Below are 25,999 nucleotides of genomic sequence, written 5' to 3'. Positions count from 1 at the left end.
GCAGTTCTGCTGAAACGTGTAGTCAAGCGTGATCAGTGAACTCCTCATCCTTGGCTGCACAGAGATTTCACTTGGCTTCTCAGGATGGCACCTTCAGCAGCTGCAGTCTTAAAGGCTGGGGCAGCCTTGTGCTTCCTTGTGAGCACAGGTTGGGTTCTTCACCCTGAGAGTGCTGAAGGGGAGTGCTGGGGGACAATCCTGGAAGCCCTGTTATGTACAGAATCAATATATTGCTATCCAGCAAACTGCTGTCTGCCTGGAGTTGATGAATTTATACAGCCTTGTCTGCCAGGTGCCTTGATCCTTTGGAGGCTTCTGGAGCATTGTGATAAATGGTGCATGGATGAAAAGGTAAGGCATGGAGGAAATAAGTTCTCTGGTCCAGGCTATGGAAAGAGTTATGTAGACTTAATAACCTTATTCTTAAGGGATGATCGTTTGCAAAGGCGAAAGTGCAAAGATCCTTTTCCTGTTGAGGAAATGAGCAAATCTTTTTCACTGTGAGGTTAAGCACAGTCCACCAGTTTCTCATGTTGGACATACTCAAAAGCTACTTGGACATGGTCCCAGCCAACCAGCTCCAGGTGAGCTCCAGAGGTCCCTGCCAACCCCAGCCATTCTGTGATTATGTGAAGATGAGCTACTGTAAGTCAAGTTCTTATTGACTTGTGTGGATTTACAAAGCTCTTGTTTGGAAGTGACTCCTGTGTTGCTTGTGCTCCTGTCCAGCTCCTCACTTTGCTGAGTGAATTATCCTGAGTCCCAGACCTGGAGCTGCCCATCTCCCATTCTGTGGGAAATGTGCTTGGAACTGCTGAGGATGAGGAGGGCAGTGGGGCAGGTGAGCTCAGCAGGGGGAGGATGGACTGCAGGTGTTAAGTGGATACCTGAGCCTTCTTTTTCCTGTTACCATGCAGAGTGAGATTTGTCCCTGCCTGATTAACTCCATGACATGGAAAGTTTGGGGAGTCAGCTGTGGGTGGGATCTTCTGTGTAACGCTTCTTTCCAGCTTCTGTAAAGGGATGGTGAGTCCATGCTGGAGAAGAAAAAAGCTGGGAAAGTGTTTTCACTGCTCCTGTGTGTCTGCAGCAGCTGTGCTGTAGTATCTGGGCAAGGTGCAGATGTCCCAGGTGCTGTGCAGGCACAGTGCAGGTGGTGACGATGTGCCCAGGCTTGCTGGGCCTTCCCTGCTAATTAACACTGCTGAGCTTGAGCCTCTCCAGAAGGAGAAATCAACAGCTTCTAATTAGCCCTTATGTAATCAGGACTGCTCATCTTCAGAGCGTTTTGCTAATAATGACTCATCTTCGCAACTTCATCTAATAAGGTCAAAATTGCTCCCCTTTGACAACTGGGGAAGGGGAGTGAAAACCTTTGCACAGATGCCTTCAACTACTGTGAGCATGCAGAAATGTGGCTGAACTAGTCTGGGAGTCCTCAGCATACAGCTTTTCTTTGGATATCCTGTTTCCCTGCTGGGGCTTTTACTTTTTTGAAATACAATGAAAACGGAAAGGATTTCACCCACTAGGCTTTCTAATGCTTTCCACAATGAAGTCCAAGCCTCATCTCAGTCAGATGCTGAGGTGTGTGATGATGCCTGGACAGAATATTACTGAAAACAAGACAGTAATTGGCTAAACCTGACCAGCAGGTCCCATCTCCAAAGTGAGGAGCTGTTTTTCCTAGCAGGAACCCAAACAGATCCTTTGTTCTGTGGCAGGGTTTGCTCAGTCTGAGGAGGTTTTTTGGTTTCTCACTCTCAAGTCTGTTGCTGCTCTGAAGAGCCCCACAGGATGTGCTCATCATTCCCAGCTGCAAGCCAAAAAATTTTCCATGGAAAGCAGCAAGACCCATGGTTGTTTCATATTTAATGAGCTCAAAGTATCTCATACTGAGGTTATGTGAAAAAATCCGTGAGCTTTTCAAAGCAAGGTGGTGTTTTGAAAGCCCTGAGCTAGGGATTTTCTGTGCCAGGTCTTACACTGCTTTGCAAATACTACAGGTTCCTCCAGAAGCTGAAGTGTGGCTCTTTCAGAGGATGTGGAGCAACTCCTTGGCTGCTGCTCCATTAAAGGTTATTTGTGTGGGGATGTATGAGTGTTATAGGTACCTCTGAGCAGAATGCTAATCCTGCTAAGCCTCTGACAAGCAATATTCATGTTCACATTAGTGAGGTCATTCCTAAAGATTCACCTCCAGGAGTCACACCCTGCTCAGCTCCCCTGGCTCTGCCCTGGACAATTTGGAGAGCAAATTTTCTCTCACCACCTCATTCCTCAGCTTCACAGCAACAAAGGCAGGCAGGCATAGCACAGCCTGGAGCTGCCCCTGTGGACATCAAACCAAATTCCTCCCTCTAAAACAAACCCACAAAAGAATCTCTGATTTTTGGGTTTTGACTGTTAAAGCCAAATAATCAAACTTCCAAGTTCATTTCCAGTGTTTCATCCTTTAAGTAGCCACAGTGGAGGAAGGCTGCCCACAGCCCTTTTGCTGTGGGGCTCATGGTCAGAAGTGATTCTGTACCTGGGCACGAGCAGGAGGCAAAGTCAGCCCCAGCATCACGTGTCTGAAATACTGCTAGTGGTCACAGGCTCCTCAGGCTGCTCTTTTCTCTCTTTCATTGGCAGCTTTTCCATCTTTGGCAAGGAATTAAGGGGTTTATCAAGGAATTTTGATTTGCCATTCTTCCATATTCTTTTTTTCCCATCATTTTCCTTTTTTCCTAGAGATGGGCACTCTCCTATTTCATGTCTTTAACATGGTTTCTCAAAGAAATGAGAACTAAGTCACCACGGCCTCTTTCCATCTCTCCTGAAATAGCTTTTGAACCTGTTAGACAATTTCTGAGGAATTTGACAGCTGGGCACAAGTCTCAGATTCATCAAGCTCTTGCACATTGAATTAAATCTCACACCTTAAGAGGAACAGGAAAATCCCATCATGAGGCAGAGCTGGAGGAAACCAGGCTTTTGTGGTTCTATAAAAATCTCTCCTGAGGCAGTATCTGCTTTCCTGGGTTTTTTTAGGGTAGTTTTCCACAGTTGCCATGGGTATTCCTCTCCAGGCACCCGACAGCCCATGGCCAATGCAAAGAGCCTGTGGGCTGCTATGACCCCAATGGATGGAGAGTTGGGTCCAATGCCAGTGACAAGGCCACCCCATTGTCCTCATGTTCCCAGCCATGACTCAGAAGAGGGACACTTCTCCTTCCCTCCCAGGGCACTGAGTGCAAGGCCACAGGGAATGGCTGGGTTTTGGGAGCACTGCTAATGCCCCCCATCTTGGCTGCCGCTCTCCAAGTGGGACTTTCCATGTGCTGTTCCTTTTCCCTGCACCCTGTGGTGATTAATTTAACACCTTAAAATTGGCACTGGCATTTCAAAGAGGGTTTGGGCAGGGTGTTTTTAATCAGATGAGGGTTTTTCATTGTTTCCTGCGTCACATCAGAACACATACGTGTGAATTGTGTTCCTGTGATGCTGAGGCAGGTTTGCCTGCACCAGCTGGAAGATGTGTTTCCTCTCCCATCACTAAGTGCCACCTCCCTCCTTCCTCCCCCAGAGCATCCCAGTCAATGACAACCTCCAGCTCAGCCTACGTGTGTCTGCACATGCACTTATTAACTTTTACATCTTAATTGAAAGGGTGGCGCACGCTTGAGCCCTAATGATGACATCCTCTCTCCCAAAGTACTCTTTAATCTCGAGATGAAGCGAAGAGCCAAGGCAGCAGAGCAGGGCTGCCGAGCCAGGCTGCTGGCATGAGTGAGGATGGGAGTGACCTGCCAAGAAAGGAGGTTTTAGGGTTCGGAATTAAAGTGTGTGCCTGATGGGCCAGGGAGAGAAGCAGTGGCAAGGGGAGGTGATGGGGGCCCAGTGAGTGAGGATTCAGTGAGCAGGAACTGTGTCTGAAGTCTTTTCCAGAGCTATTAAAAAGCATAAAAGACAAATCTCCTTTTAATGTGGCCCCCTGGTACATCTCTGCATGCTTGACCATGGGCCACCCCCATACATTTGCCTTTACCTCTTGCTAGTCAGGCTTGTTAATGTAAACTGATGGGGTTTATGGGCTGGGAGCTTCCTTTGCTCTTTGTCCTGGGAATAAGACAGTGAAAACCTCTAGATATAACACAGATGAGGGCTTTATGGTCCCATATGGCTGCAATGTAAGTTACTTTAATATGGTAACTTTATGGTCCAAAAGTCTCTCTAATCCTGACTTACAGCTGGGGGTCAGGACTTCAGTGCTGGAAGATCAAAACATTCCTGAGAATGATGCTTGTGAGTAACACTGGTTGATTTGTGAGCCCAACATTTGTGCTTTGGAGGGGATCAGGTCCTTGGCTTTTGGAGGTGCCATTCAGAGAGGTTCAAAGGTTGAATGAGAAACTATTGGTTTGACAGATGGAGTGCAATGTTTGTTGGTGAGGAGTCTTCCAAGGACACCCTCTCTTGGACACCCACACTGCAATAGGTGGGAAGAAGCTGGGAAAAAGAAAACCTGACATAGGGAAATAATGTGCCCTCCTTAGAGAAGCTGCTGTTTTCTCCTTTACTTGTGATGTGTTCTAAGGAAAAAGAAAAAGGGTGGGGGAAAAAAAAGGGGAAAACGGAGGGCGAAAGGAAACAAGAAACAGAAATAAAGAGGAAAAAAGGTCAAAAAAGTAAAAAAAAAAAAGAAGTCCTCCAAAAAGGAGCAGTAAATGTGCACCGCTAATCGACCAAAGCCCTGCCATGCAAATCTTTTGTCAGATCATCTGCCCAAAATCAAAACCCCGGACTCAGCAGGCCCCGATACCGGCGGTTCTGCCTACAAAGCAGGAAAGTGCAAAGCCCCTGGTTCCCGCGGCTTTGTTAAAAAGCCCTCGCCAGTCCAGCCCCGCCCGGCTCCCCCCCGCCGGCCCCTATATAGTGGGGTGTCCAAGCATCTGTCCATCGCGGTTTTGCTCTGGCTCCCGCTTTTGGTCTTGGATAACAGCCAGCAGAAAATGTCTCAATACTCAGGAAAAGTAAGTAACGACCCAACCGCTTCCCTTTCAGCCTGGGGCCGGAGAGCCTGAGCATCCTCCGGGTGGAAGGAGGTGATGAGGATAATAGAGCCAGCAGATGAGTGGTGATCCCGGGAGCGAATTTGGTAGCAGGGATGGGGAGGGCGCGGCAGAAGGAGCTGCCTTTTGGGAGCCGAATTTCCTGTTTAAACATTCCTGCTGGAAATATGTGTGAGTGAGCACGAGGCGGCGAGAAGTGTCATAAATGCGGGATGCACTGCGTTCCCAGAAAAACAAATACGCTTCTTAGGAAAAAATGCCAGCCATGCCGTGCTCCTTTTGCTGCAAAGCAGCTAAAATAACCCACACCACCCTGAAGTGATGCATCTGCAAGAGACTCCCATCTGCTCAGAATGGGAGTCTGGCCGTGCCCCTGCTCCTCACTGCAGGCCTGTTCTCCTCCCTCCCACAGATCACTTTCTACGAAGGCAAATGCTTCACGGGCAGGAAGCTGGATGTCTGCGGCAGCTGCAACAGCTTCCAGGAGCAAGGCTTCCTCAACCGGGTCAACTCCATCTGCGTCCAGAGTGGAGCTTGGGTCTGCTTCGACCACCCTGACTTCCGAGGGCAGCAGTACATCCTGGAGCACGGCGAGTATCCCGATTTCTACCGCTGGAATGGACGCAGTGACCACCTGGGCTCCTGCCGGCCCGTCGGGATGGTGAGTGGGATGCTGCTGGCCTTTGGCTCTTCCAGCCCGAGCACTGTTGGGTTTGGTTTCTCCTGGTCACAGGAGCCCCGGGAATAAGTGCCATAAAAGTTTGTGTTCTTTAGAAATAGTGTCCCACTGAGCAGGAAATTGTTTCCTGGGTAGGTTTGACCCCATTTGGAGCTGTCTGTTTAGGCCACAAAACCGTGACAATTTCCCATGTCTCCAGAGAGGAGGAAGGAAGAGGAATCTTCTTCCTTCCACAGTGAAACCCGGTGCCTTTAACTGGATGAGATATTCCCAGGGTTTTCCAGTTGAGATGGCATTCCCAGGGTTTTCCAGTTGAGATGGCAAGGTCCTGCTGGTACCACGTGCTTTTCCTTTTAATGTGAGCTGCAATGAGATATTCACTGGGGAATTCAGAAGGAGATTCATTGCCCAAGGCAAGTTTGAGCTGTGGCAGCTCCATCTCCCCACACAGCTGGAGGGGGAGAGGGCAGCCCGAGGGTTTTCTAACCAGACCATAGGGCTGCTCCTAGCACATTTTAGATGAATTCTCTGCTGTTGCAAACCACCTCCTGACCCGAGTAATCCTAAACTAAATCCATTATTTTCCCTTCCCCTTATCAAACTTTTAAAAGCACTGTCCGGGGAAAGGTTTAAACTGGAACATTAAAAAGTAGCAAAGAAAAATTAATGTGGGTTGGGTCTTTCCAATTGATTCTCCTACCACTGGGGACCTCTGGGGCAATGTTGAGCCCAGCTGAAGATGATGGGGTTTCTCACTGGCCCTGAAACTGCTTTTGGCACAGCAATGGGTCTGTTTCAGGTCTGTAACGTCATTCCCAAAGCACCTCCATGATCCGTATGTGGAGGGATGCTCTGCCCCAGGCCCTGGACCCTGGCCAGCACAAGGATGTGCTCCTCCTTTCCTGGCCCAAGATTTTCCCTGTGAGAGCCAGTAAAGGCTTCGAGGCATTTCTGCAGCACAGATTCCCGGAGGAATGTTTGCTCAGGCACGGTATCCGCTTGGCTGCTGCCGGCGGCTGCCTGCTGTGGGGTTTGGCATCCCAGCCCGGTCTTTTTGTGCGCTGACGTTGTTTATTTGAAAAATGCATTTAGGTATTCTTTGAATTTGGCTTTAAAAAGTCCTTTGAGCTCGCTCTGTCCCACATAGCCCTGCCGCAGGCTGCAGAGATCTCCCCAGAGTAATTTATGTTGTGTGACCATCAAGGGCTCACGCAGCAGTGATGATGCTGGGAAAGTTTCCTTTTCTTCCCCCTGTTTTTATTTTTCTAAAAGAACGGCACAACATCTCCCACCAGGAACAGCAGCTATGCGTGAAACTGGAGGCAATACAGTTTGGTTAAGGGGAATAGTCCAACATCTTTGTACACTTGGGATATGTTTCCTTTTTCACTGTTTGGGTGCACAGAGAGTCGAGGCTGCAGCTGATGCTGCATTTGGGATGGAGGGTTTGTGGGCTGGTGGGGGAAATCTGCAGATGGGTGAGGGGTGCTTGTGCCTGAACATGTGCCCCACGATGTGTTTGCATGTGGATGGCATCTGCAGGAAGGTGCAGCTGGGTGCAGGGACGAGGGATATTTGTCTTATAAAAGCCGGAGAAATAGTTTGTTGCGCTTTTTTTGGTGTTGCTGTTGACTCTAATCCTTTTGTCCCCAGCACGGCGAGCATTACAGGATTGAAATATTTGAGGGGAGCCATTTCAGGGGTCCCAGCCTGGAGCTGACAGAGGATTGCTCCTTCCTGCAGGGACAAGGCTGGGACAAGACCTGCATCAATGCCCTCAAAGTGTACGGCGATGGCGCGTAAGTAATGCCACCTGTCCTGGCATCAGTCACTGCCACCCTCCCTGCCCTGGCACTGCAGGGGAGAGGGCACTGCAGACAGTGTCCCCTCATGGAAAACCCTGTCAGTGCTGGGGGCACTTGGAGAAAGCCTCACAATGTTTGTTAAGCCTATATTTAAAGGGGAATGTTGGCACCTGCCCACTGAGAGCTGCTTCAAAGAGGTGTGATTTTTGGAGGGTGGCAGCTAAGCACAAGCTACAAGAACTCTGAGACACCTTTTTAAGGTGTATGAAAAAAGAAGCCTACAACTAACTTCCTTCCTTCCTTCCTTCCTTCCTTCCTTCCTTCCTTCCTTCCTTCCTTCCTTCCTTCCTTCCTTCCTTCCTTCCTTCCTTCCTTCCTTCCTTCCTTCTTCCTTCCTTCCTTCCTTTTCCTTCCTCCCTCCTCCTCTCTCCCTCCCTCCCTCCTTCCTTCCTTCCTTCCTTCCTTCCCTCCCTCCCTCCCTCCCTCCCTCTCCCTCCCTCCCTCCCTCCCTTCTTTTTTCCTTCCTTCCTTCCTTCCTTCCTTCCTTCCTTTCCTTCCTTCCTTCCTTCTCCTTCCTTCCTTCCTTCCTTCCTTCCTTCCTTCCTTCCTTCCTTCCTTCCTTCCTTCCTTCCTTCCTTCCTTCCTTCCTTCCTTCCTTCCTTCTCCCTCCCTCCCTCCCTCCCTCCCTCCCTCTTTAAAATCCATGCTGAAGCTCTCAGGGAGGGTGGGTGGATGGCTCCAGGTGATGCAGGTCAGGACTTTTGCTATGCAAGTGGCTTCACCACAGGTTTTCTTACGATGGCAAAACTGAGGCAGCAGCACCTCCCCTTCACACTAAACCCTGACTCTGAAAGACAGGGCTGACAGTGGTGGTGATGCCACACTGATGCTCAGCCCCATCCTCCTGCTCCTGCAGATGGTCCTGAAAGCCTTGGCAGGATGTAATCTGTGCCGTTTCCTTGATGTTTGGTGGCAGTTTGTATTTTCTCGATGGTGTTAGTCCTTTTTGTGTTTTTTTTTTCCTCTTATTGTCATTCAGGTTGTTATCTGCCTGTCTTCCCTTTCCTCTGTCTGACAATTGCATTTTCACTGCAGACATTCTGGGAGCTGGGGAATGCTGTAACACCTTCCCAGAGCCAGGGCAGAGGGTGGCTGGAGGGAGGCACTGGGCAGAGGGAAGTCCCTGCAGAGGAGGGAGCAGATCCCTTGTTCTTCACCTGTCCTGGACTGGACACTGTGCAGCTCACAGGCACCTGGTGTGGGATGCTGGGCCCCTTCTGTCCATTTTTTTCTCAGAATAGGGAAAGGTTTTTGCCATCCAAGCTCAAGACATGCTGACAGCAGAGAGTGTCCTGCAGAACCATTCCTGACCCTACCAAAGCCTCTCCTCTTTCAAAAATCCAGGCTTATGATTAGGCAGGGGAAGTTAATTAAAACTAAGGAGCAGAGCTACCCACTCCTGATGGGAAGGAAATGGCTGGAGCCCACCAGGGACCCTGTAATGCTGAGCATTTGAGTACCAACACTACAAAGCTAAGAGGGAGCCTGTGAGTACTCTGGCAAGAGCTTTAGGGCCAATTTACTGCTTGGGTCCTTGTAGCAGAGCCTGGAGCTTGAGAAATTGGGAAGCTGCCCAGAAACTTTCAAGCACTTGAATTTTTCAGATTGATTTTCCCCCTCCCCTACAAAATATATAAAGGGCACGAAGCTTGTTCTCCCTCGCATGGGAGCCTGGACTGTGTGTGTTGACATTACAGGACTTCTCAAGGTCAATGAACAGTGATAAAAAATTGGAAAAAAATAAAGCACTGAAAGGAGCGTGGAGAGGAAACACGCTGAGCTTTGTAGCATTACATTCAGATCCTGGGAAGATCAGTGCTGGACATGCTTGGAAGGGTCTGTAAAGGCAATTAAAAGGCAGGACAATGCAGAGGGATCTGTTGTCCTGGGCTGCAGGAGGAGGGAGGGAAGGATGAGATACCACAGCAGAGAAGTGAGAGCAGGGAGGAGAAAGGGATCCTTTGGCACCCCTTTTCTCCTTTGGATGGACATATAAACCCAGGTGTTTCCAGAGGTGCTGCAGGTGTAGGTGGTGCTAGGCATGACCTGGCAAAGCTCTCCCAGGAGCCATGCTGGGCCATTTGGTGAGCAGAGGAGATGAGGGCAATGGAGACAAAAGGAGTTTCAGCCACATTCTCGCTCCGTGATTTTCACCCTCAATCCCCACAACGCGACATCTGTTGGATACAGAAATATTTGTTTCCATTTCAAAATTCATGGATGGTGTCATGTGCTGATAAAAAGTTGCTGCCTGCGCTTGTGGAGGTGGCCGTGCCCGCGGGAAGTGATGATGGATCATCTGGAAACACGGGAATGGAGACAAACGTCTGCCTTTGGTGTGGTGCGTGGTGAGGCTGAGGAGGTCCAGCACCTTCCCTGCTGCCCTTCTGGGGCACACAGTTGCTGCCCCACACAGCCAGAATTGGTGATGGTACAGCTGTCTAGCCATGCTGGCAACGAATTGCTATTTTGGAGCAGTTTTGAGGTGTCACCGCCTCCTCGGAAGCTGCTGCAGGTTTGTGGTGAGTGGCTTCGCCCGTCCCACGGGCAGAGCCAGCTCCAGGATCACATATGGTATCCTCTGATTTTAGATGAAGATGTGTGGTTCTTGTCCTCCTTTGTGCCTCAGGCATTCCACAGAGGACTGCCTAGAAATAACGATTTTAAGAAGCTGAATTTGTTTTGTGGTCCAGGAGAGAATACCCCAAAAAGAGCTTTCCTGTACTACAGTGGCATAACTTGAAGGAACCAGACCAACCATTTATTCTTCTGAAGTATTTGATAGCTATTCTGTAGTCAGGTTGTGAAACACAAACCAGAATAGGTACCCAAATGCTGCTGCCCATTGAACATTACATATTTCTCAGCAGAGGTGATACCTGCCCATGGCACTGCTCAAGTCCTACGTGGAGAATGAGTGACTTTGAGCTCCACTGAAAGCCTCCTGCTTAGTCCAGACTGATGTTACAGCATTCCCCTCCTCGTTTTTCAGTTTGAGCAGCCAGTTTTGGCTTATAGAGTTTGAGTTGATTCCATGAGCATTTTATTGCCATGTCCTCTGGGATTATGTGCTAATGAAACACAGCACTGAGATGTTTGAGGGCTCTGTGCTATGTGCCTGGACCAGCTCTCCCATGCTGGGCTTGAGGACAGGATCATCTTTTTTTTTTTGTTTGTTTTCTGGGCTCCTGACTGACTCGATTTCCCCTCTCACCGATGGTCTCAGAGAACGTAAATTTTAGGCAATAAAGGAACAGCTAAGTAAGCCATACAATCCTTCACTCATCACCTCACACTGCCAACAAACTTCACTTCCATCCTTCTGCTATTCCTTTCATTCCTTTGGTTTGTGGGATTTTTTCAGCCTTCCCCTAAGCAGAGGCACAAGCCAGTGGGGGTTCTTATCACCACACCAGGTCACTCAGTCTGCTTCCATCTACACCAAAGCCTGTCCCATTCCCTCCATGTAACAGTGCAGACACATCAACCATGTGTCTGGAGAGAAATGCAGAAATCTTGGGAAGGACAATGACTATGAGGGGCTGCTCTTCCCCCTGCTCTATTCCCCAGTGTCCATCTGTTGTTGAAAGATGTCCTAGAGCAGAGAAGAGCTGAAAGAACAACCATGTCCTGGTGGACAGAGCCCTGTGGACCTACCACCCTACCACCACCCTGTCCTACCACCCTGCAGTACTTCCAGTAGCATGAGCAGGAGGGAGCAGGACTGGGAGCTCTTTTTCGAGTGCTTGAGGGAGGGATAGTGAGCTGATGGTGAAAGAGGTCCATGAGCATCTAATCATATGGAGAAGTGCATGTAAGATGAAGGGAAGGAGTAAAAAATGAAGAAAGCTTGGTGTGCCTTAGGGACAAGGCTGGGGTGTATCTACAAGGAGGAGGAAAATGTTCTAAACTGTTAATTAAGCTGAAGAGCTGAGGACACTCTCTGTCACTTCACACAGGGATATGTGGTTGGGGTACATTACACTCACGTGAGCAGTGGGCAGCCTTATCCACGTACTGCAAAATGAACCTCCAAGGAAAAGGCTGAGGATGACTTTGTAGTTCCAGTTTGGATACAAATTGGCTGCAAAAAGTGCCAGAGAATGAGGTTGTTTGTTTGTAGGAACCACGTGTCAGTGATGCCACGCACAGGGCTCTGATAGTACAGGATGTTCTTTCACAAAACCAAGGCACAATATTCCATGCTGGTATCCATGTGCTGCTCCTGCTCCTGCACAGGGATCTGGGAAAAGGGACCACCACAGTTCCACCTTGTGTCCTCTCAGAAACACAAAACAAATATGTCAAGGAACCTGAAAGGTGCCTTGGATAAACACTCTAAACTTTTCACAGGTTTTTTTTTGGGTTTTTTTTTTGGTTGGTTGGGTTTTTTTTTGTTTTGTTTTTTGTTTCTTTGTTTTTGTTTTTTGTTTGTTTTGTTGGTTGGTTTGGTTTTTGTTTTTTGGGTTTTTTTTTAATGATGCCCATGTGTGGCTGGTTTTATAAACAACTTTTTTCCTGAGCCTCCAGCTTTTTGCTCTGGGTCAGACTGATCTGAGTTCACCAGCTGTTGTGTGACCTTTGAGGCCCAGCAGTCTTTGACCCATCCAGTACTTGAAGCAGTTTCTCTCTGGAAATCCCACATACAGCAGGTCCCAACCCCAGTGTCCCAGCTGAATTCCTGCACAGACAGACCACAGAAACCAAATGATCTGGAGGACTGCATTTTGGCTTTGCTGTCATTGCTGAGCAAATAGATGGGAAAAGCAGCAGAGGTCCTCATAAAATCCTAAAAAATATGAGGATGAAAGGAAAGTTAGGCAGAGAGGAATATCTTAGCAATGACAGGGTGGAAACCTGACTGTAAAACTGTCAGAGCAATGGCAAAACTTGGTAAAAAATCATGGGAGATCCAAATAGAGGACAGAGGTGACATTTGTGGCCACATTAAGGTCATGACACAGTGTGACTAAAGGGGGGTGAAGGGAGAAAAAAGCAGTAAAATTGTCCCCCTTGACAATCAGAATTGCTCCTGACTTGAAGACCTTCAAATGGAGAAAGACATGCCACAAGCCAGGGTGATGGAGAATGATGTGGCCAAGCCAGGTGAAGAAGTCAGGCATGTCAAAGTCACCAAGGTTATTGAATGTTATATCCATTTGACTGTATTCCAAGGGAAAGTTGTCATTAACTCTGTATGTAGAGATAAAGATAACCAAGCCAAACCCTGCTCTCTGTTGGAAAGCATCAAAGAGGCCATTAATTACTAACAAAGAGAGAAATTACTAAATATGGTTCCCATCATAGCTAATGAGTCGGTTCAAAGAGTCAGAACATCCATCAAGCATTGCACGTTTCTCCTTACAGCCCAAAAGGGGTTTATCCAGGGGCTGAGGGGACTTGTGTCCTTCTTTAGCACTATCAAATGCTATTAAATCTGTTGCACATGGTGAAGCTCAGAGAGATCCATTCCTACAATAACGTGAAGCAGGGAGCCCTTGGCCCCAGGCTTTGTTGCTGGTGTAACCCAGAACAATGTCCTCTAAAGGCAAGGTCCAGTCTGGCTGTGGATAATTGCCAGGTCACACTGTGGGGAGTGGGGGGAAGTGAACTCCACCGGGAGCATTTCTGTGCATGGGATGGAACCGGGATTTGGGGACCAAACCTGGTTGTGTGTGGTGCCTAAAAGCAGCCACTCAGAGTGGCCATTCTGCAGAGCACAGTGCTGGTCCCAGGTAACCCTCCCTGTGTGCCCAGGTGGGTGCTGTACGAGGAGCCCAACTACCGAGGCCGCATGTACGTGGTGGAGCGCGGCGAGTTCAGCAGCTTCAACGCGTGGCAGGCGCGCAGCGCCAGTGTCCAGTCCATCAGGAGAGTCGTCAACTACTTCTAGCTGAGCTTTCACCCTGCCACCCATGGCCTGCTGAGACTGACCATCACCCTCCTCACCACCCACTGACCCCTGGAATAAATTGTTAAAGACCAGCTTTTGGCTCTAAGCACTTTTTCCCCAAAACTGACATGAGTTCGAGAGAGAAAAGGCTTGTAATCTTTCTAAGCTTGATTTATGCTGTGAATTCGCTTTCTTATTCTGCAGTGGTTTATAAGGAGGACATGGGAGGATGGGCCACAACTGGTGGTGCCAAGCAGATCTAGGAACCTGCCTCCCACTGTGGTTGTGGTCTGACACATGTTCCCTGTGCCCTGAGCAGGGCCACCATGTGATGGCCCCAGCTGACTCCTGATGCCTGAGGGGGTCACGTTGAGGCACACATGGGTGGGCAGCGCAGGCGCAGAGCCATCCGAGGCCATGTGAAGACACACGTGAGGATTGCAGGAGGAGCTGAGTGTCTCATGGGGTCTCTCTGAGCATGACATGCTGGTCTTGATGCAAAGGTGAAAGAAACCATTCATCCTGAGTTACTTTAACTTTAGATCAGTAACATTAAAAATATATTAAAAAAAACCCCACCACCCTGAAGGCAGAGAACCTGAGCAACCTTCTCTTTGCTCCCTCAACCCTTCAGATGACAATGACATTTTGAGGGATCAGCAGCAAAGGAAAACAGCCACTGCACTGCCATTTATTTCACAACCCATCTTTCTGCCCCTTCAGTGCTCCCAGTCCATCCCAGTTGTTTCAGTGCCCCTGAACCCCATTCTATGGCTGGCAACTGGGATGGGAACCACTCTGCCCTTTCAGCTATGGACTGTCCAAGGCAGCCTGGGCACTTCCCCTGGCATGCAGCACTCAAAAGTGCAGTAGCCACCCTTCTGTAAAATCATAAGCTGTGTTCAGCATTAGCTAAGAGTGTTTCTGGCTATTTCAGAAAGGAGTTGTTTTATTCTCTTCGCTCTCTTACTCTATTAGCTGTTAAGCCTTGGCTGTCTGATAGATGCTGACAGGCACTGGCATGGTGCTGGCAGAGCTGCAAAGCTCTGTGTTAATCCAGTGGGAAGGCTGCTGATCTAACCCTGGCCCCAGCCTTTGCAAGGGACATGAGTGAGGCTGACAGGTCCCCAGCACACTGGAGCACGAGGCGTGTGTGCCTTCAGGGCTGCTCTGCTTTACAGGTCTGCAATGGGAATCTGCCCTTCCCTGAGCGATGGGGAGGAGCAGGACTGTGCTCTGTGCCAGGGGCTCGTTGGTCCCATGCAGCATCCCAGTCTGGCTCTGGATCTGGCGGCCATTCCAGCAATTCACACTCATCCACCTTGTCATTTATCTGTCACTTGGATCTTGGCTCCCTGTGGCTCTCTACCAGTACCAGGACTGGGGTGACTGGTAACAACTGGCCCTGTGGCTATGTGGGAACATGTGCTGTTCCCGTGACGAAGTGACACCATTGGTAGAGTTGCATCCATTGAGATGGATGCTGTATCTCATCCCAGCTGCACATATGCTGTATATGAGGGGATTTGGAAAGGCAAAAAATTTCTACCTTGTGAATTTAGAGCAGTTTGGGTGATGTCTGCCTTAGCAGTGATACAGACGATCATATCCTCTTGGTAGACAGCCTGTTGTCTGGAGGCATCCTCCATGCAAATCACCAGAGAAGTACTTACAGTTACACCAGCTCAGCTCTGGACTTCAGTGGCCATGTCCTGGGTGGCTTGTGCTGACGTGGTCCACTAGAGCTGTAAAAATATTTAAGATTTTTAATGGGTTACAAGGTATTTCTGTGTCAGAGAAGGCAGGGAAATGATTCATTCACTGAGTGGGATGCACAAATGTACAACTCGTGCATCAACTCTTGCGTATTTCATTTTCTTTTAATTAGATGCAGCTTATGAAAGATTTTAGGAGTCCTTCCAGGATTAGCGCTGCTCTTGCCTCATGAAGGCTGTAATCGGCTCCTGAGCAAAATGCACTCTATTAAAAGTTAATATTCAGTCATATGCAGTGCTCTCTGTTGTGACCTCCTGGCCATTAATCTGTTAAAAAACCCCAAAAGTGGTCTCAGAGAAAGACAGGCATCAAATTGTGAAGAGCTTTAAAGGAAGCTTTTCATTCATTTGAAGCACGTTCAATGTCACGGTTCAGCATGAAGGATAAAGAAACAAAGGCTTTAAAATATACAATAACTGGAGTCCCAGATGCTCCAAGTATTTGGAGGACAAAAGAAAAGAAAATAGAGAACAACCATCCACCCACATTGCCCTGGGAACAAGAGCATAAGCCCAGCCACCCCCACACCTGGGTTTCTCAGCATTTGGTGCACACAGTCAGGGGAGGTGACTGTCCCACTAATGTTGGGGTCAGAGCTGTGACATCACAGATCTTCTGCTGTAGACCACTTCCAGTGGTCAGTGGTTCAACTCCCCTGGGTGCAGAGCAGCGTTAGAGGGACCCACTGCCATCCCTGCCTGTCCTCAGTGGAAGCGTGGGACTGTGCACGTACACACAGCTGTACAGGCTGACTCCAGCAGCCAGCTACTGTGTGCAAGCCCACTGCATCTACACACTTCAAACGAATTAGCTGTTTACATGCTCTACTAGATTAATATTTGCAACTTAAACTGTGGAAGTACACTTAGGATCCCAGTCCTGAACTGAGCCGTGCCTTGTGCTAGGAGTTAAAAGCACAAAAAAAGGCAGTCTGGTTAATCTGTGCTGTGGTATAGAATCCTGTGTGTTAACCAGTGAGTGTTTAGCTACCTATAGCATGTTTTACACAAGTCTGCAATATGCCTACAGAGTAAACACTCATCATTTATTGACATCTGATATCCCTTTTATGAGCACACTCGCAATGCAAAGAGCTGGACCCATGTGAAGGCTATTAAAAAAATCCTCTGTGTGCAGAAGTATAATCTCGCTAAAAACTGGCAGCAGGGAATTGAATTGCCTCTATTTTTTGCTTATTTGAAACCTAAGAAGGGTGGCCATGGGCCTAATCCAAACACTGATGCTGCAGGAACATGCATTGCGTTGGCAGTGGGGGGATGCGGCTCTCGTTCTCTTCCTTTTCCCTCCCCCTCCTTGCTAAATCTGCACTTGTTTAAAGGACAGAACGTACAGATCCCATATGCTTGCCAGTGGCTCATTGGTGGTTTTTTTCCCACTCAAAAAAAAAAAAAAAAGATTATTGACACTGCTCTAGTATGAAATGGTATGATTTGTAAGTTTATAGCGTATAAAATATAAATGACAAAAATGCCAGCTTGATGTGAAGTGGATGTGAGACTGTGAACCAGAGGTTTGAGCTGCACATCATTAAACTGTATGGCTGAATGAGCTCTGCTACGTGAACCGAGGAGGCAAGCAATGGATTAAGGAAATTGGAAACTGTTCCACAAAATGCCGAAGATAAAACAAAGATTCAAAATGAACAAAGGGGACAAGTTATTAATTACAAGAGAGAGAACTAAATGAAATCAGCTCCATCTGGAAAACCAGGAAAACCCTAACAATCAGCATTACTGTGCTTGGCCAGGCTGCTGCAGTGTAATATCCAGAATAACTTTGAATTACATCTGGCCCCAAAGCAAATAGCTCCTGCCAGAATGCCTGCACACACAAATGTCCTTTCTTTGTAGCTGGATAATGTGCAAATTTGATGGAATATCTCTTTCAAATAAATCCTTGGAAAATATCTGAGCAACTGCAGGGCTTTTGCCTTGCCATAATACTTGGTACATGTTCATATAGGGAAGGTAGGGAGGAAACTGCCTACTGATCCATGTGTTGGCATGTGTGATGTTGTCATGTTCAAATGAATCTCTCCTCACTGTTCACAGAGGCAAAAGGGCTGCACAGCCACCTCCCTTCCCTGGGGAATTGAAACGGTGTTATCCTGTTACTGAGGCTGCCCCACGCTCACACCTTCCTGTGCTTTTTTCTCTCCTCCTCCAGAGACACCTCTCTGGACTTGGTAGAAATGAATTCACTCCGTGGTGTCTGCTAGAGCTGTTTCATTAAATAGAAAGTCTGGCTCAACAGTGACCTCTTTGACTGAGTGCAGAAAGGAAATGAAGAACATCGGAAGATCTCTCTTGAAGTCTGGCACTGGGAGGAGAGCCCTGGTCATTGTTAAAGCCTAAGCAATGACAGGGTAAAAATGTAGAGAGAACACAGTGGCTGGGATCTGGAAGAGGTTGCCCAGAGAGGTTGTGGAGCCTCCTTCCCTGGGAAATTCAAAAGCCCTTTGGACACAATCCTGAATTATGTGCTTCAGGGAACCCTGCTTGAGCAGGGAGGTTGGACCAAATGATGTCCAGTGATTCCTTCCAACCTTTCCCATTCTGTGATTCTGTGATACTTAGGAGCATTGAAAGATATCCTGGATTCTATGTTTTGTCTAGTTTGGTTTTCACTTTCTTTTCCCTGGTGTATTAAAGTAAAAAGAAAATTAACTTACATAGAAACAGGTTTGGCCTTGAAATTTTTACTCTGTGTGGGCTCAAACTCTTGTCCAGGAGTAAATCTGATAGAGCAAACAAGTCCTGAACTTGATAATATCTGCATAATGTGGTCAGCATAATCAACATTGCAAATGGTGATTTGTTTGGGGTTTTAATTTTAAATAATCTGGTTTTTTGGAGAGGTTAAAGTCAGTTAAATCAGCCTTCAGTGGTTGAGGCTCATGTAGCTTGATGTCCCCTTGTTCCAAGAATCACCTTTCAGCCAGCAGAGGAGGTGCAATAACATCCCACACAATTCGAGCTGTTCCCATATTTACTGGTGGCTATGACAGAAACCAAACACGCATGGAAAAGAGTGGAAAAGGACAGAAATAAAATGTGTATTAATTTTCCATGGAACAACAGGAGCGCTGAAGAAAGAGCAAGTGGGTGTACCATGTTTTCCACGGACAGCTGACCATCCTTACATGATTCAGAACGAGACAGTTTGTAGTCAAGTCAAGCTGTCCTGGTTGAAGCATGTGAACATATGGAGGAATGTACCAGTGTGCTCAGTCAAATTGTGCGTGAAGTAAACATGAAATTGTACAGAAATTGTTAATGTAAATTCCTTCTTTGAGTATGATGATCTCTAGTGGATTGCAGTAAATCCACAAGTCCTGTAGGAATTCACACCTGCACTCACACAGTCCAAAAAGCACTGAATGCTCCCTCTCAGTTAGAATGGTTTAGTGGGCTCCTGCTTGGGAGTTTGGGATGGTGAAGGATCAGTCCCTGCTATTCCATGGAAAAAAAATGCAATTTTAAAAATATTTATTTAGCTCATTGCAGCAGTTCTGGTATGCTGCCACTCTGTTTAGCCTGATATAAACTAAGACAGCTCTTTCCTCATGTATTTCTTGGTGGCCACCAGTGTTGCTCATCATCTGTGATGGGGTAAGAGAGCAGTGCAACTCCTTCCCTGCAAGACACCACACCAGGCAAGGCTCATGGTCAGCACAGGTTTGTTCATGTTTTGGGAGAGGTGCTTTCAAGCTTTGACATTGCTGCCCCGTGATTGTGGTGGTGAGGAGGTGGGTGAATGATCCTGACTCATGGATGGGCAAAACTCTGTGGTTTCAGCTGACCTTCCCCTTGCCTTTTTTTCTTTTTTTTTTTTTTTTTTGGCTCTTGGAAACCAACAGCTTAGAGAGCAAAGCAAAAGAGTGTTCACGGACAAACCTCTTCCTTGCATACTTCACTGAAGGTGGCCCCACTGAAACCAGTCACTCACGTGTACATGAACCAGTGCTACAGAACCATAAAGTGCCAGCAAATAACTGAGCCCTCTCCAACACAGAAACATGCCCAACACCATGAATTTCCTTTAGTTCTGCAGGGCAGGCTGTACATAAATCCTGCTCTTAAATCAAGTTTTCAAGAAGACAAAGCACAGTGTGGGCCACTCCACATGCAGAGCTGACCTGCTAAACTCCGCAAGTGCAACAGCTGTAAGTGGGAATCAAAACTGCTGAGATTTGCAAAACTTTATGTGGTTGTCTTTGGTTTTCTTGGCTGGTAGTGCAAGAAGAAAACAATAACATTTGAGTCATCTGAACCAATAATAATAGTAGTAGTAGTAATAATAATAATAATAACAACAATAGGATTTCAAAGGTTTTATTTTGTGTGCGTCCTGCTATTATTGACTTGTCCTTGAAAATTACTCTTCTGAAAAGAATAAAGCTCCTTTTTCTTTTTTCACTAGGCATTGGGGCCAGATTCATTTGTCATCTCCCTTCTAAAAAGACAGGAAAAAAACAGGCAAACACCATTTTGACTTCTGGAATTTATCATTTGTGTTCAGGTCTTTCTGTAGACTTGACAATCAGCATTTCAAAGGCTTCAGGCTTCTCTTCTTAAAACTTATTAATAAGTGATATTTAATAGTCAGCTCCCTTGACAATTAAGCATTGCATATCCCATCAGAACCAGGGACTTCCACAACACTGGAAATACTTCTGTTTATATTGAATGATTCTTCTTTTCAGCTGCATTCAGACAATACAGGCTTGGAAACACAAAAAAATTCTGGTAGGAATCCAAAACATTTGTAACAACCTCCCAGGCCTGGGATTTTTCTAATAGTTTGCTTTTAAAAGGTTCTTTGGCTGGAAAGAAGTACGAGACAAAGTTTCCCTTGTTCTAGTTCTTTGTTTATTTTCTTTTCCTTTTTCTTTTTCTTTTAATTTGGTATTTGACTCCTCAGCATGAACTTGCTGTCAAGATGATGGAAGCTCCAGGGGAGGACACAGGTGACCAGCTTCTCAAAGTTTGCACTGATTTATTGCAGAAGTTATTCCTTTCCCAACACCTCCCAAGCAAGACAAAACAACAACAGTATGAATAATAGTAACAACAATAATAAAAACATTAAAATCAGTGATTTTTCCATTTAGGTCCAAATCACCTCTTGAAAGATACAGCAGACCATTTCAGCTTGTATGGAAAGGACCCGAAACTGTGTCAGGAGTTGTCATCCTTAGTCCTTTGCTGTTCTTGCTTCTGCTGGGTGCAGCAGTGACGGGAACACTCAGATTTCCCGGCAGCACAGGGTGATTACCCAGCGTTGAAGGCAGTCGGTGCAATTAGTGTGAATTAGGGCAGGCCCAGAGCTGTGCCTTGGCTCCTGCAGCCTGTCCCAGAGGGACTCTGGCTGCTTTAGGAGACTGGTGAAGAACTGGCTCATCAAGCAAGCAATCACATTTATTTAGCATGACTGCACCAATTTACCGCAGCTGAATAGCTGGCCCACAGCGTGCACATGTTCCTAGATGGTTAAAAGTCACTCTTCACATTTCCCTTCCTGTCCAAGAGCTCCAAGGCTGCATATTTCAGTAGTGCCTCTGGAAAGTAGCTATTGTTTTTATCTTTTCAGTGGTTTAGTTGCGAAATTCATGCTTGGAGGAGGGGTGGGGGCGAGTCCCAGAACAGCCAACCGAGGTAAATAACATTTCCTCTGTCCTAATTCTTTTCTTCTGTCACTTCTGTGCCATTGTAACTCCCATTGTAACTCCATTGAAAATCTATCTCTACGCCTTAAACAGCAGATATTTACTGACACCCTTGAAGAGTGCTGATTAGATGAAAACAGTATGTCAGATTTAAGGCTGGAAGCGAATCAAGGCCATTTGTCTAATCAACTTCTCTTTTCCTTTACCAGCACAGAAATCAGAGTAGAAAGTACCTTCCTCATTAAAAAGGGTAATGGAGACCAAAGCCAAATTTAGAGAGGAGAGAGGAAAAGTATATTCCCTAAGTTAATAACCTTAGCTAATGCAACTGATTTGACTTAATTGAAGTCAGTTGTAGAACTGGGCTCTGAGTCTTTGCCTTATTGCATGGCTCAGCCTCACAGGAAACTCAGGGGTTAACAGCACAACTGCTGGTCCCCTTTGTATATATCCATATGACCATAACTAATGCATATTTTGAGCAATTGCATCCAAAATGAACAGATCTGTGAGAGGAGATGGATCACTCATGGAGCAGAACAGGAAGAGCCCTCAGCTGTCTTCCAAAAGCACGGGGTGGTTATTTCCTAGGTCTTAGTGCTGTTCCCAGCATATCCTGAGGCTTGAACACTTAATCAGCGTGATTATCATCACAGAAATGCTGCCAGAGTGTTCGATTTGCACAGTTACTTCTTCACTAAATGAATAACCTTTCCAAAACCCCGTGATGCTGGAATCTCTGTCATAATTCTTCTGCATTTTGGACGGCTTTTCTGCCTGCTTGAGGTTTGGCGCTTGTGTAAAGAGGTGTAATAAGAAAAGTTACTCACAGGAGAGTGTAAGATAAAGCAGGCAGCTCAGGCTGATTTAACGAAGGCCTCATCCTCCTGGGGCTGAAGCCTGGCCGTGGTGTGAGCAGATGCAGCAGCTCCTTATGCTATTTCAGGGGGAACTGATCTGCTTAGAACAGGGGAGGGATTTTATTCCGGGTGAGCAGATGTTTTGTTGAAGTGGTGTAAGCAGCAGGGAACTGTGCTGGGTCTGTGTATTTCCTTTGTCTTTGGATCTCAGTGGGTGCATCACTGCTGCCTTGCCACAGCTTCCTTTGTTGGCATGTTCAAGGCCAAATCCTGTGTGAGTCCACCCTGCCTCCGACCCTCAGAAGGTCCCTACTGGTGTGACAAGAGTCCAGGATGAGATTTAAGGGGGCATCCCGGAAACAGCCTCCCAAAACACCCCTTGGAGTGCAGTGAACAACTAACAACCCGTGAGTGACTCGGATGAGCCTCCTGGTCTTGGTTTCCTAGCACAGGCTCTCTTTGTCCCTCTTTGGAGGTGGGATGGGGGAGCCCAGCTGCCCTATACCTCCAGAACCAGGGCTGAGCCCCAGGGCACTGGGGGGTTTTTGCTCCCCCTTTCCTAGGGCTCCACTTCTGCTGCAAGGGCTTCATAAGCCATTTGTAAGTGTCTGTGCCTTTTCTCTGTGCCAATTTATTCTTAAATGCCACCAGAATATAGCACCAAGCCTTCTTAGGAGCCCAGGGCCCTCTCTCTCTCTCCCTTTACAGCCTCAGTTCTTGGCTTCTTCACTGAATCACAAAATGTCCCTTTCCCTGCAGCCAACTCACTGCTCTTTCTCCCATTTCTTCTCCATTTCTCTCTCTCTTTCTCTTAAATAGTTGGCAGGAGGCCCTTTCTTTCCTAACTTCCATTCATTTTTGCCAGGTGACCCCGTGAGTAATCTCCCCCAACAAATAGGCGAAGGCCTGGTTAAACGACCACTTCTGGCAGGAAGAATATTCCTCTTTTGACCCCTTCATTATTCTCTCCAGTGGGTCTCTCAGGCAAACGACACAAAATCCGGATCACCCGCGTCCCCAGACCAGACACAGCTCTATGGCACACGCACATGGTTCTTATTTCCCCCCCCATGAATGGCTCTGGGAAGAAGTTTAACCTCTTGAGGCCAGGAAAAAGGCAGCATAAGACTGAATAGCTTCAGTGATTCACACACAGTATTCCATCAAGTGGCACGGCAATTGCCTTTATTTTCCAGAGTCACACACACCAAGTACTATTTTTTTTTAAGTTTAACCCAACAGGCATTTTAAATGTCATGGTTTATATCCTAGATGAATTTCACTTGTGAGTGTTGTTGCTAAGACAGACCATATTGTGGCATCAATGTTTAATCAGGCCATTCCCTCAAACTCAACAGGGAGTTCTGCCTGAGATCTGGTGGTATAAATCACAAAGTTTTGCTGTTAGCAATTTTTATTACTCCCTTTATGCCTCTTTGTGAAAAGCAAGGGAAGATAAAAGGAGAGGGAGAGAGTTTAACTGAAAAATTAAATATTACAACCTTTCTGATGAAATCTGTCTACTCTACATCCGTGAAAGTGCAGCATCAGCCCCCCTTGGAATTCATTTTGTTTTTCCTCCCAGTGCTTAGATGCCTGAGTTTGGTATTCCTGACACTTGCTCAGCAAGGAGCTGGATGCCTGACCCCAAAGTCTGGCCTGTGGACCATGTGTGGGTTGGGGTATCAGCAGACTGCTCCTTCACCATCATCTTTCTGGTCATGTAATGCCAGTATCTGCTCCATTTTCCAGGACAAAGAACACTCCCCAAATCTCCCAGCCCCACCTAACCCTTTGTTCTGGACGTGGTTCAAGTTTGCACAGAGTGTATCAGTGCATTGTTTTCGTGGGCAGCTGGAAAACCTCAGGAATGAATGGAAACAGACGGTTACAGACCAGCTAAATTGCAGTCCCTCCTCTCAGCAGGAAAGGACTCCAGTTAGGGTGCCTTCCCAAAACAAGAGTGGGATGAACACTGCTGGGAACTCATGGGGGTGGTAAAAAGGAGAAGAGAGATGAGGAAAGGTTTATTCACCAGGCAAACTGTGGGGTATGTGCAGGAGGTGAGGTGACACCCTGACACCTGATTTGTAATGCTGGTGTCAGGCATGGCATCAGGCTTCCTTTTTGCCCCCCCTCAGCAGGACATCAGTCATCATCTCTCTTTTGCACATGGATTGTGACATTGATTTCAGGAGGATTTAGCCAAACACTGGCACTGTGGGCCCAGTGATACTGCTGCTCCTCAAGCTCTATTCAGCCCAACAGGAACACGAGAGACAGACTGTGCCCACTCCTGAGACCAAACTCACACAGAGGTAGAGGTTGTTACAGCACAGTTTCCCTGAGAAAACCTATATTAGATCAGGTAGAAGTAAAATGCAGTCCTAAGGGTGTGAGTATTTGAGGAGGCAAAGCCACATATCTTGTGAGGTGCACCTTGTAAGGTAAGAAATGCACCTTATAAATAACATGAAATGCCAAAGGAAAAAAACTCAGGAGAATATTTTCTCTATGAATCCAACTTGAAATATTACAGTTGAGCAGTTCAAGCTTTAGAGGTGCTCGTAATCCTCATGGTGGCCTGAATGCTCACCCTGGTGTCCGTCTCTTTACCAAGAATCACTGTGATATTTGGTGGAGAAAATGAAGAACAGCATTGGCTCTAAACTTGCTCTGGCAGAGGCACAGAGCAGGGCAGAAGGTTTGACATCCCTTGGAATGGTGCTATTTACTCCCACCACCAACTACACCCATCTAAGACCTTCCCTGTCTTTCTCAGACTCCTGGAAGAGGTGTGCAGCTCTTGTGGCAGCTGTCTCAGAAGCAGGGGCAGTCTGGCCCTGAAAGTCTGGCAAAAACCTTAGTCAAGGCTGCAGAAGATTATTCTGTGGTCAGTGGGCTTGGTATCAGCTGTTCCTATAATTTTCTTAGCAACAATGAGGTGTAAGAGATGGTGACTGCTCCCCCCTTACCCAAGGTAACAGAACGATTTGGCTCTGCTAACAACGAGGCAGACAAACAACTGAGAAATCTTCCAGAGGCCAGATGTGAATGCAATTGTTAAAATGCTGCCTGGGTCACTGGCTGCAACTTCAGCATTTTTGGAAATTTGTTTTTGTACCAATGTCAAAGGCACTGGTGCTCTCTGCTTACATCAGTACAAATCTGGATTAATGCAGTTAAAGCCAGCAGAGTTGTATCCATGCAAAAGCAGTTAAAATGGGCTCAGAATCAGACTCAGAAAGTTACCCTCGTGTCACTTAGTAAGATATATTTCTTTTGGCTTCCATTTAGATTTGGTCCTTAAGGAGCCTGTCATAAGAGATATATGGTTCTGGGCAAGAGGCCAACTTACCGTCTGGAAGAAACAGCAGGGCTCCCACTGAAGTAGGGAACAGGGTAAAATGAGCTTTTCACTATTATTTTGTAATTTTGTAAATATTTGTGATTTTGAATTATTCAGTAAAGTTCCCACTATGCCATAACGTGATGGAAGGGCTTTGTCATCCATAGACTGTGTGGGGAGAAACCTATTTACAGTGATCTTTGAAACAGCTGCCGTGAGATCTTACATTTCCTGGCATGTCACAGCTTAAAAATTTCTAGGAAATTGCATCTGCTTTCTTAGCCAGGGAGATAAGATGCCTTTGCAGCAGTGCTTTCAAGCCATTGCTTCATCACAGCAGAAAGTTAATGCAATCCTCTCTCCACTTACTCCAAGTTCTCAGCTTAATTCCCATTGCTACCAGGGCCTTACATTGGGGTCAGCTACTAAGAGCCCATTTGTGCAATATTACTGTCACCTAACCAGTCATTAGGTCACAGGATACCAGCTGATTTTGCACATCCCAGGCTTTCAGACTCCTGGCATTGATTAGGGGCAGTCCATTCACCCAGGTGAAGCAGCAGTGTGCAGCACAGACATACATGGGTTTTGCAGATGTGTTTTCCTGTTACAGCAGTGTAGGAAACTCACAAACCCAAATGTTTTCAGAAATAACTGTTTTGGAAATACTCCTTCAGATCTGGTTAAAAAACAAAAGAATGTTACATATAATTACAGGAAAATCTAGTGAAAGTGACAGTTTCCAAGCATCTTTTGTCTTGTAGGGGAATTTGCTAAATGTTTATACCCAAACTCGACTTCTGAGCACCCTGGGGCATTTTGAGCTGCAAAGAA

At 46.9% G+C, this 25,999-nt stretch overlaps 1 protein-coding gene and 1 long non-coding RNA gene across 2 annotated transcripts; one reads left to right on the top strand and one right to left on the bottom strand.

Annotated features, from left to right (window-relative positions):
• Positions 1-360: 360 nt before the first annotated feature.
• Positions 361-13,583, top strand: CRYGN (crystallin gamma N). Its single transcript, XM_085050226.1, has 4 exons — positions 361-841; positions 5,467-5,715; positions 7,387-7,532; positions 13,356-13,583. The coding sequence occupies exons 1-4, from the start codon at positions 800-802 to the stop codon at positions 13,489-13,491; spliced, it is 573 nt and encodes a 190-aa protein (XP_084906352.1). The 5' UTR covers positions 361-799; the 3' UTR covers positions 13,492-13,583.
• Positions 8,256-15,831, bottom strand: LOC146440762 (uncharacterized). Its single transcript, XR_014849658.1, has 5 exons — positions 15,796-15,831; positions 15,041-15,236; positions 11,588-11,841; positions 11,293-11,390; positions 8,256-10,242 (listed from the first exon to the last, which is right to left on the bottom strand). It is a non-coding gene; the product is annotated as an uncharacterized LOC146440762 (long non-coding RNA).
• Positions 15,832-25,999: the final 10,168 nt, after the last annotated feature.

The sequence above is a fragment of the Lichenostomus cassidix genome, chromosome 2 (genome assembly GCF_008360975.1).
Source record: "Lichenostomus cassidix isolate B80296 chromosome 2, HeHo_3.0, whole genome shotgun sequence".
NCBI classification, from domain to species: Eukaryota; Metazoa; Chordata; class Aves; order Passeriformes; family Meliphagidae; genus Lichenostomus; species Lichenostomus cassidix.
Note: the sequence above shows the minus strand (reverse complement) of the source record. Positions and strands in the feature narration are given on the sequence as shown.